Source organism: Polypterus senegalus, chromosome 3 (assembly GCF_016835505.1).
Source record: "Polypterus senegalus isolate Bchr_013 chromosome 3, ASM1683550v1, whole genome shotgun sequence".
NCBI lineage: Eukaryota > Metazoa > Chordata > Cladistia > Polypteriformes > Polypteridae > Polypterus > Polypterus senegalus.
In genome coordinates, this window is record NC_053156.1 from 187,869,653 (window position 1) to 187,882,028 (window position 12,376).

General features: G+C 35.9%; 2 protein-coding genes across 4 annotated transcripts in view; one reads left to right on the forward strand and one right to left on the reverse strand.

The window, feature by feature from the left end:
• The window catches only part of LOC120525748 (microtubule-associated protein RP/EB family member 3-like), a 242,037-nt gene that overhangs the window by 127,597 nt on the left and 102,064 nt on the right, over window positions 1-12,376 (reverse strand). For 2 of the 3 annotated variants that reach the window (XM_039748315.1, XM_039748316.1), the window contains exon 2: window positions 4,043-4,100. The exons of the other annotated variant lie outside the window; for it this stretch is intronic. The gene's annotated coding sequence lies outside the window, so the exon portion shown is untranslated. The remainder of the gene's footprint in view (window positions 1-4,042; window positions 4,101-12,376) is intronic. 3 annotated transcript variants of the gene reach the window in all.
• On the forward strand, window positions 6,684-7,282 carry LOC120525749 (protein GVQW3-like; the record flags this gene model as incomplete). The annotated part of the gene is made up of 1 exon (XM_039748318.1): window positions 6,684-7,282. A coding segment is annotated over one exon (585 nt), but the record flags the coding sequence as incomplete, so codon positions are not given.

Sequence of the window (12,376 nt, forward strand, 5' to 3'; positions counted from 1 at the left end):
CGATCGCCACACAATCAGCTCTGTAATAGATGTTAAGCCATCTGTAAGCTTAGAGCGCCGATTCTTCAAAACGTTTAAGGAACATTGAACTGTCTTCATAGCACATGTTTAATTATTCTATCCTTCACGCCAGTCCCAGTGAAGAATATGGATTATTTAAATGAAGTTAAAGTTTTACCTGTATAATATAATAAACATATTTTGCTACATTTCATCTTAAAAATGATATTGTCATAATATGTAAATACGCACTTTATAAAGTGGCTCAGGTTGTGCAATATTATAACTCCAGTAGTGCAAGTTTACAGTGAAGTAATTGTACTTATAAGTACAAACAGTTCTACAAGGAGCACTTGATTGAGTGCGTTCAAAGTTCTTGGGATGAAACTGTTTCTGAGCCGCGAGGTCCGTACAGGAAAGGCTTTGAAACGTTTTGCCGTGGCTGAGGTAGTGTGTGCTGGATTCTGTATCCCGATATTATCAGCTGCTGCTGTGATTCACACTCAGATACAGTTATATAAATACTCCGAGTACTTATATAAATACTACTTGTGCAGCGACAGTAATATGGAAAAAGATGATCTGCTGTGGCAACCCTACAAGGAGCAGCTGAAAGAAGAAAAAGAAGGTGCAGTGAGAGTAACAACGTCAAAGCAGTTATGGTATTTGGAATACTATGGCTATTCCCTGGACCATTATATTGTTACAAATTAATTACAATCAGATGCATGACACTAATAAACAATAAACAGTTAGTTTCAGTGTATTTATAAAGCAGCGTCAGGAAAATAAGGAGTATCCACACAGGAACAGTAGCATTGCTTTGACGCTGGGTGCCGCCAGTCTGCAAAACCAACCGACAAGGTATGAGGTACCGTGGAAAAGTGCGTGGCTCTACACCAAGAGTAGGTTTTATACATCGCGACTTGAACGTGGAAAAGTTCTTACGCAACATTTCTGTGCGTACGCACCGTTTATACATGAGGCCCCTGATGACTCCCTGATAAACAAGGCTTAAGCTGGGAGAGGTTTTTGCCATTTCTACTGCAGTGGGAGGATGGGATAGTAGGCTGCTTGGGATTATCGACACATTTACAAGGCAAAAGACGCTGATGGACAGGTGCAAGTGGATTTAAGGTGGACCAGGTTTACAAGCTTTTTCGTAAGCTTTAGTAATTCTAGTGCTAATCTATCCCTTGCCCAAGCCGTCATTCCATCTTGTCTGAAGACATCTACTACTATCCCAGTACCAAAAAAGGCCTCTCCCAGTAGCCTGAATGATTACAGACCGGTGGCAATCACTTCAGTAATTATGAAGTGCTTTGAGAGGCTAGTACTAGAGCACATTAAAACTAGTCTCCCACTGACCCTGGATAAACACCAGTTTGCTTATAGAGCAAACAGATCGACAGACGATGCCATCGCTATAGCTCTTCATACAGCCCTGATCCATCTGGAGCACAGTGGGACATATGTGAGGATGTTCTTTGTCAATTACAGCTTGGCATTTAACAAAATCATCTCAGACATCCTCATCAAAAAGCTGTCTGACCTAGGCCACTCCTTTCATATCTGCTGCTGGATTATAGACTTTTTGACCAGCCAACCCCAGACAGTAAAGTATGGCTCTTAGACGTCTACCTCCCTCATCCTCAACACTGGCGCTCCACAGGGCTGTGTGCTGAGTCCTTTGCTGTACTCACTGTCCTCTCCTATTAATATTATTATAAAGTTTGCTGATGATACCACAATTATTGGACTCATTTCAGGGGGAGATGAGTCGGCTTATAGAGCAGAAGTACACAGGCTGGTCACATGGTGTACAGATAACAGCTTGATACTCAACAGTGGTAAATCCAAACAACTCATTTTAGACTTTAGGAATTGTGGTGTAGACCCCTTCCCTTTGACCATCAATGGCGATTGTGTGGAAAAGGTTCACAGCTTTAGATTCACATGGGCAGACAACACCACGGCTGCAGTGAAGAAGGCACAACAGCACCTATATTTCCTCAGACTTCTTAGGAAATGCAACTTATGAGCCAGGCTGCTAGTGCTCGACCATAGAGAACATCCTGATAACGGTGTGACAGTGTGGTATGCTGGTTGCTATTCAGCAGATAAAAATGCAATACAGTGTGATTAACACTGCTCAAAAGATTGACAGCTGTCCTCTACCCTCTCTAGAGGAGATTGCCAACTCTAGACTGCTCTCTAGAGCAATTAAGATCACACAAGACAGCTCTCATCTGGGTCATTCCTTGTTTGAACTTTTACCCTCAAGAAGGTATTACAGATGTCTCAAAACAAGGACCAGTGGATTCAGGAAAAGTTTTTTTCCTAAAGCAATAGCAATCCTAAATGCTGCTAAACTTTCTGGTTACACAGTATATACTGAATCCTAGTACACTATCCATATTATTTATAGTGTTTTGTTTTATGGTGTGTTCCAATAAGGATGTATGAGTGGTATAATTAGGTCTGAGATGTCTTTATGTTAGTATGGGTCTATGGGTGGGTCTGATGGGTGGGTGTGTTTGCATTGTATGATGTACAGTTTGTGTGTTTTTTTTTTTGTTTTTTTTTTAACTAAAGTGTTTTGCAATGAAGCACCACATGGAAGAGGCTTTCCAATTTCGTTTTTTGTGAATACAGTGACAGTAAAAGCATTGTTATTATTCTTATTCTCTTAACAACATTAGGACAATATTCTATAAAATTAAAAGAAAAGGCCACATTCTAGATGTTTATATCTTATAACATTTATCTTTATGAAAATTCCCCTAACATAAGATATGCGAATGTCTGTGTGCACTCTCTCCAGTTAAAGCTTGGATCTTCCCCAGTAACTGCAGTCCTATAGGAATGCAGCTTTATAAATGTTTCCATGTAATCAATAACACACATCTTTACAGCATAGAAATACACACACATATTGTACATACCAAGTCAATTTTAAATAAGTTTTTACTTTGTAAGGTAACAAGCTCACTACCTGTTCAACCAAGCAAAAACATCAAGTCAACTTTTTCAATCACAACTACAATTATAACATTTAAGGAGTTCAAAAATGCCACCAAAATTATTTTTCTTCATTTGATCTCTATACATACCCCTGAATTAAGAATTAGGACTAGGAGTGAAAAGCAAACTGCAGAAAATTAAAAACAAATTACAATAATAATACTAATAATAACATTATTAATAAGATAATATTAACTTTGCCTAAGCAAAACCGAGAAACTGGTTACTGACTTCTACTGCATTAAACAGCCTCTATTACTTGGTCACTATTCATGGAGTCAATGTAAAGGTGGTGCACTCCTTCAAGTACTTGGGGTCCACATCAATGACAGGTTGGACTGGTCTCGTAACAAAGGGGAACTATATAAGAAATGGCAGAAAAGGTTTTTTTCTCCTTAAGGGACTGTATTCCTTTAATGAGGGTAGTGACATCATAAAAATCTCCTGCATCTCTGTGATGCCCAATGGGATTGTCTATGCTGTGGTGTGCTGGGTCAGTAACATCACTTCAAAATGGGCCCACCAAATAAATAAACTAAATAAAAGGGCAGGTTCAGTTATGGGGTGCACTCTACTAGAAAACTAAATGTACCAGGGAGGATTTCGCTAGCAACAGGAAACAGGGAAATATATAGTATTGCTTTATATGCAAATGGAATCTGGCTTCATTCTAGGTCCCGGTTAGGCATGGTGATCACACAGCTGTATTGTAAATATGTATTATTTTTGCCTTGATGCCTACCATTTATAAACTAAAGTATAATTATGAAAGACAATTCCGTAACAGGCATAAAATAATATACAACAATAATGTGTATTTTTACATATAAAGCATATATTTTAATTATGAAATATATATATGAAAAAAAAAACATACTGGAAACACACAGAAATTGCTATCTTTATTAAACCTAATTACTCAGTTTCAGGGTGGAATAGCCATGTGGATACATAACAGTGAAAGCATGGTTGATGTAAAAAATAAATAACTAAATGATAACATTAATTATGCATTTACCTTTAAGCATAAAATCTTTAAGCAGTCTAAGGGTGTCTATTTCCCACAGCAGTTATTTCTGAAAAGAAGGAGAGAGAGAGAGAGAAAAATGCAACTTAACATTTATAAATGTGTCCTGCAATTTCTATAAATATGACTTAAGACTGTCTGCTATAATAATTCTCCCATCTATGGTATGCTTAAAAAATTCAGTGTTGTTATTTTACTACTTGCACAATTGAAGGATGCACTTTTCCATTTTATTCATTGGATTTGCTTTCCCGAAAAGTCTATCAAATACATAATATTTTATTAAAATATTAATTTATTCTAACAATAAAACAAAATAAAATCAATAACTTTCTTTTGATAATGACTTACTTAATCCAAATTTTCCCTGTTCCAATAGGCTCTGTTTGAGCATGTCATAGTTTTCTTACTCCACAATTATAAAGTCTATTAAAGCAATTTCAGGTTACACCCATCTTCTTATGTCTTAAGTTACTTTTGAACGAATAAACCAAGTTTATGGAATTTCATGGATAAAGGCCAAACAGTTCTGCCCTGCACCAATCCTTTTGTTAGATTTTCAAAATCTTTTCCCAATATAGTTTAATGTGCATTCATTTACTGGTTACGGCATTTTAGTATACCTGTCTGGAGGCAACTAGAATTGTTATACACATAATTACGAAGCATAGTTTAAATCTAGTGTACTGTTGATCATCAAAATTAATATCATCTCACAACCTTTAATTAACTGCTTCCATTATTAAACTGAGCTGCAGAGACATATTTACATATTACTCCAGGCTGTCCTCTGTGCAAACAAGTACTGCACAAAAACAAAAAAGCTTAAAAAGTGAATACATCTCCTCCTTGCCTCTAAGCAAGTATTTCATAATATTTTACTTAATGTTATCCAACTTGCAGCAAATTTTAGATTGTATTCATTAATATAATCATGAAATTAATTCTATATTATTACTTCTTAAAACTTTTCAAGAATATCAACTGACATTCAATTGTTTAAAAAAATAATTTCAGTTCATATATTTCACTTGCACCAATAATAATCAGCATAATATAGAAAAAGTAATATATAAATAGATATTTTAAACATAGATAATGAAAGAAATGGACTCAAACAGTATATTTGTTATGACAGAGAACAGTCCTTTCTTTATTGAGGGTCTTTAGTATTTCAGCTCCAGGAAGTTTGAGCCCTCCACAAAGTTGTATGCATTGTGTCTCAAACACTTAACACTAGAATTACCAGAGCCTATGAAAAAACTCGTAATTCCGTCCCACCTTAAATCGCTTCTTAAAATCGTTCACAGCTCTCCACCAGCGTCTTTTGTCATCTAAATGTGCTGATAAAAATCAGGCTGCAAGCAGCCGGCTATTCCATCCCCCCACCGACTTAGAACGTGCACAAACTTCTCCCAGCTCATTCCTTGATTGATTATCTGGGAGTGGAGTTTTAGAGTGGAAATAATAAATCATTATTTGGAATACACGCATTTCACGTGTGTTCCGTTTCTACAGTAATCCGTGTAAACACATTTTTAAAACAGAAACGTTTTTCATATTGTAGTAGTAAATGACAAAATGTAAGCATAAACTATATAATGTATGAAGCCTGTAGCGCGTCTCCAAATAAATCACATTCGAGTATAGCACGTCTCCAAATAAATCACATTTAAGTATAGCGCGTCTCCAAATAAATCACATTTGAGTTATAGCGCATCTTTATGTGAAAACAGCATTGTCAACATTTAGATGACAAAAGACGCTGGTGGAGAGCTGTGAACGATTTTAAGAAGCGATTTAAGGTGGGACGGAATTACGAGTTTTTTCGTAGGCTCTGGTAATTCTAGTGTTAAAAAATACAACTATGTGGCTTCACACTGCAGTAGCACACCTCAGTTGGGAAAGTTCATGTTACAAGGTTTAGAAAGCTTCCTCATCCTATGGATTGAAATCGGACTTCGATCAAACTAACTTAAAAAATCAAGGTCATTGTCTAATATCTTGTACACAAGATCAAAGTAGAACTGAAGATTCACATAACTATTTTTCTGTTTTAGCTTGTGTTTTACATTAAAATAAAAATTCAACTGAATCTGTAGTTTATGTTCAAAAATGAATGCCTTGGTTAGATAAGACTAAAAGAGATACAGAAGTCATTGCTTTCACCCAATAATAAATTTAGGCTTGTAACAACCCAATCCCTCACTTTCTTTTCAAATAAGGCACTACATTGACTTAACATATTTGATATCAATCCTGTCTAACAGCTCCAAATTTTTCAGTCCTGTACCTGGTTTTGCAGAGCTTTCATGCTTCCCTGTGTCAGCATGGATTTTCACTATTTACCATAAAAAAAATCACTAATTGAGTCATTTGGAAATGTCAACACTTAAAAATCCTCACAATGTTTACATTATACAAGGGATATCCAGAAAAAAGGTTACAAGTGTCCTGGAGGGTGCAGGGAATTTTTTTTTTTCGAAGGTTGGCATACCTGCGTGTAGAGGGGTGCTAACGGTCAAAATAAGCCGGGACCGAGTCAGTCAGTTGTGAAATGTCATCACAGCAAGCGAGTTCGTCAACCTCTGCTGAGGCCATTTGCTCCACCTACCGCTGATGCGAGATTCGTTCGGTCATCAAGTTCCTCACTTTGCGTCACAAATCCGCGGCCGAGATCCATCGTCAGATTGTGGAAACTTATGGACCTGAGGTAATGTCACGTCAGCATGTTTACAAGTGGGTTAGGTCGTTCAAAGAAGGTCGCACTGACACTCATGACGAAGAAAGGAGTGGGAGGCCGTCTCTCATTTCTGAAGAGCTTCTGCAGCAAGATGATGAAAAAATTTGCAGTGATCGTCGTGTGACGAATGACACCCTTCATGAAATGTTACCACACATCTCACGAAGTCTCATGTGTGAAATTGTCTCAGAAAAACTTGATTACAGGAGGCTGAGTGCAAGATGGGTGCCAAAAATGTTGACTCCAGAACATCGCCAAAATCGCGTTTTGGCTGCACGTGAATTTCTTCAGCGTTATGAAATCGAGGGTGAGGCGTTCCTTGACTCTATTGTGACTGGAGACGAAACTTGGGTATGTCACTATACTCCTGAGTCCAAAAGGCAGTCCCAACAATGGCGCCATACCCATTCCCAAACAACCAAAAAATTCAAAGTTCAGTTTTCAGAGCGGAAGATTATGGCATTTGTCTTTTAGGACAGAAAAGGGGTTTTGTTGGTGGATTTCATGGCCAAAGGGACCACCATCAATGCTGAAACATATTGTGAGACCCTAAAAAAATGAAAAAAAAAGATTAAAGACAAAAGGAGGGGAATGCTGACTGGTGGTGTGTCCCTCCTTCATGACAACGCCAGACCCCATACCGCTTGTGTGACTCAGGACCTGCTTGTGTCCTTTGGATGGGATATTGTTACCCACCCACCCTATTCCCTGGACCTTCCACTCTCAGATTTTCACCTTTTCACCAAACTGAAAGAATTCTTGGGTGGGAAACATTTTTCCAACGATGAGGAGGTGAAGGAGACAGTGGAGAAGTGGCTTTCGGAGGTGGAGCGGAGCGTATTCGACGAGGGTATAAAAAAGCTGGTGCCCAGGCTGAAGAAGTGCATCAAAGTTGACAGCGATTATGTTGAGAAATAAACACATATTTTGGAACATACCCTGTAAATTTAGTTGAAACATTTTCATTTTTCGATTTTTAACAGCTGTTGTAACCCTTTTTTCTGGATATCCCTCGTAATTCATTCCTACACCATACATTTAAAAAAACAGATACAATAGATACAACAGATACTAAGAGGCAATTTATAGCAACTACAAAGACATAATACCTGAAAATTACATTCTGACAGGCAGATCATGTATTTTAGCCCCTTTTCTTATTTTTGATCAGCTATATTATCTTACTTCTTACTTTTTTAACTGAAAAGGGAGCAATCTGCACCACTTAAAGTAGCCTTGGGAAATTACTTGAAGACCCATTAATAATATTAACTTTATAGCTTTCTCCACTAAAGGAACTAAAGTATTTACTTATATTGACACATGATTTTGTAGTGAGGTTTTATTTGTCCACCATGAGAAATTAAATATTGAATTAAAACCCCACATTGATATTTAAGAAAAGCCTACCAAATCAACAAGGTAATTAAAAGTGAAAGCTTAGTTAGGAAACACTTTGGACACTGTGGAGGTAGCAGCAAATGAGAGAATTAAAACAAAACTGAGTGCTGTTATGAACGATTCTGCACATCCTCTTCCTGAAATACTGAGTACTTTTCAGCCAATGAATTATTCAGCAAAAGTGTGTCAAGAAACATTGCAGTGGCTCCTTTATACCAACAGCAATACATCTGCATAATGCTTCACTGTGACAACCAAGTCAGAATTTTTCTTTCTTTTGAATTTTTTGCTTTAGAGTCACTCCAGTGTGTTTTCAAATTAAAGTGCATGTGTATATGCATTTATTCACTTACTTATTTTTCTATTTATGTATTTATTGAATTAAAAAGCCTTTGTAAAAAGCCAAAAAAAGTTCTATCTTAAGAAAAATACTTGAAAGTTGCAAGATTCCAATCAAAAATGTCTTATGGAAATATAAAATATTTATTCATATTGCATCATAGCTACTGCAATCTTAAAACAAAAAATCTGCACTACAGAATAGATCTTTCACAGTGGTTGCTGTTACATTTTGAGCAAAGTGGGCAGATAAATTCATTTTACATTGTTTCAGCACATTTCCTAATGATCATTGCACCACTCAACCCTTTAAATAACCAAGATAACCTGCATAAAACTGAGCATGCATGTTCAGTTGCCCACATGGAATTTTGAAGAAACAATATTAAGAATAATTCACACAACTGGCTCCCTGCATATTCACAAAAACATCTGCTCATGTGGATGATGGAGTGATACATGGTTATTAAGTATACTGGCCAAAAGGCAGTTAATATCTAATACGATTGGACAAAAAAAGTTGCCATTGAAAAAGTAATTGGGTTTGATAGTGATGGAGTTTGGTAGAATTTTATTAACGCAAACAATGACCTGAATATAGGCCAACTATTTAACAAACTAGTTTTCAAATGTGTAGCATAGATGCTTCTCCAATCAATTGTCAACACAAAAGGGCTCATACTTATGTTGTGTGTACACACATAAAAGATTTGCACTAGTTATCTACAATTATTAAACACCCATAAACTTATTTTCCATTCATAAATCAAACAGTAGTCTAACGTACAAATTTCAATAAGAGATTTTTTTTTAAAATGATCCTATTCTTAAAAATTTCAAAGACAAAGATGCCATACACTCTGCACTTCGATTGAAACAGAAATGAAATGGGTCACATTCCTGCTGCTGTAATACCAAGATGTTAACATTTCATTATAACTAGTGCTGTATTTAATGCTAAATCAAGCAGTTGTTTATTTTGTTTTGATGCAGCTTCTTGTATGCTTATAACCTTTTGAAAAGCCCTGTGCAGGTATCTAAATGTGGAAAATACTTCAACTGACTATCATTTAGACATATGCTTGTCAAAGTCAAAGATGCAAAATATTTTTTTTTCCATTTTTGAAAGTCTGTTCTTACCAAGTGGTGTCAACTGGACCAAATATTTTGATTTTGATGCATACTATACCCATAAAGGTACCAATATACAAAATTTGAGCCTGCTAGTTGGTTTAGTTCTTGAGATATGGTCTTGTGAATTTGATGAAAAAATAAAGCCGTATCAAATTTCACACCCCTCTCCCCTCAAAAAATTTGCTGTATCTTGGAAAGTATTGATCTTACATCAAAATAATTTTACAGAATGTATATTGGAAAATTTGGGTACACATGGTATTTTGTTCAGAATTTTTTTAGATCGAAGAATGTGGCATTTGTGTAAAATCAGTTGATTTGATATGGAATGACCTGGTAATGACTGGTTCCATAACAGGCAACACGGCTGAAAAAGGAGTTTGCCTTCATTGAAAACGTAACTAAATTGTACTTTGCATGGTACTCTTTGCAAACCAGGCAGCAGATATAGAACCTTACATGGGTAGATTTCAATAAATAATAACTGTACTATAGTACTGTTTAAAGAATTCTACTGACAGTTTACGAAAAAAACTATATGGAGATTTGAAAAGTAGTTGATTCTTAAGAAATATTTTTAAATCCCTTTATAAATTATATCTTGCCTGAAGAAGGGGACTGAGTTGCCTCGAAAGCTTTCATATTGTAACCTTTTTAGTTAGATAATAAACGGTGTCATTTTGCTTGACTTCTAACTACATTCATAATGGCTAACATTGTACAGAACACTTGTAAATCTGACTTAAAGAGTTTTAAAGACATTGAACTATTTATATTTATTTGGTGACATTTTTGAATGTTTTGAAAGAGTTAAACTGATTCTTGTCAAGCTACAATTTGGGCTATATTTTACAAGTGCTTACTTGTACTTGTCACAACATTTTAAACATGTTTAAAATAAGTTGCAAGTACTGTTTCAAAAGTTATAAAGAATTATTTTCAAGAAAACATGTTATCACTCAGCCAGGCTAAAACAAATAATTTTCAAATGCTTTTCAAAGCATTTTCCCCTCTGTCTGAAAATACAAAACTGGACTAAAACTGACCTCTCAACATTCATTCTAGTTCAAACACTACAAGCCATAGATGAAATAGTTCAGGGCAGGGAGAACTCCAATTAAATTACTGGGAGTCCTAGGTTGCAGCATGGAGCTACATCACATTATGACTGAGCTCATCCTGTATGGGGCTCACCATGGACTTATATATACAGTAGCAGCCAAATACCATAATGCAGAAGTACAACGGACCATTAGGAAGAGCTCCTTAAGGAAAGTTCCAGGGCTTTCTTAAGACACCCAAGACTCTAGAAGTAGTTCCCAGGATGTAGCCAGAAACAGTAATGGTCCATGTCTTAAAAGCTCCCATCAGTCCACAAACCACTGGAAGGAAGGAAAGCCAGAAAGGACAGAAGATGAGTGATTGTTAATGGGTACCAGTAGGAGTACGTTATATATGGGTAAGTGGGCCAGCCACACAACAACGTATACAGTTTCTGTTACTGTTTTGGTCATGAAGGTTTATGTTTTCTTGGTTTCACCCTATTTTGCCATAAACCCTATTCTCTACTGTTGTAAATCCTCCATTAATTGTTACTGTTACTTTGAGTTGTCATTTGGGTCAAAAATGTGTCCTTTAAAAATTGCACAAATACAAAACATTCACAAGTTTTTGGCGGAGAATTGTATCTTATTGACATGCCAACCCCAAGTTTATAAAACAGAACCAAGGGGAGGGTACTTATCATTCAGAAAGATAGCATGCATTAACACTAACATATGCCTGAAGAAACTGACATCTAAGTCAGGATGGCAAAAAACATTCCATGTTTGTATGGTTTGGCCATCTATATTAAAAAAGTGAAAATTTTAAATGTCCCGAATCATATTTTGCATTACATGAAACACAGTTTATCTTTCTGATTATAGCCTAATTTGGTCATATTGGTAAATTATTTCCAAGAATAGCTTATTACTACTTGTTTATTGCAATTGAAAAGCTTTATGCCCAATGAGAAATAACAGCCTTTCATCTTTATAGCTGTGGACTCTCAATAGTCTCTTTCAAATGGAAGAGTCAGCAAATAAATAGGTCTCTAATTTTTCTTCATAAGGTAATAATAATAATTTTATTTTTGGGAGCCTTTCTAAACACTCAAGGTCCCCTTGCAAAGAATTAAATAACAATAAAATATAAATAGGAGCAGAAAACTGACAGCAATACAGCAAGAAAGAAGTAACAAAGTTACAGCAAATTATAAAATCATATTTAATATGCCAATTCAAAGAGGTGTATTTTAAAAATAGTATTAAATTTTGTTACTGAATCTAGGTGGCAAATATGAGCAAGGAGAGAATTCCGGAGTTGTGGAGCACTGTAAGAGAAAGCTCTGGCTCCTACTGAACAAAGCTTAATGTGTGGTACAGAAATTAAAGATGCAAATAAGGATCTGAGAGTGGGTGAAGGGGTACAAGTCTGTAAAAGTTCACTAAAATAGGGAAGAGCAAGACTGTGAAGAGCTTTAAATGTTAATAGCAGTATTTTATATTGCATATGGTAGAATACAATAAATATAAATATTAAGAGCAGTATTTTATGTTGTATACAATAGTAAACAAGAGAGCAATAAAGTTGGAATAGAATCAGGTATAATATGTTCAGTGGACATAGAACAAGTGATTATCCTAGAAGCTAAATTTTGCATAACT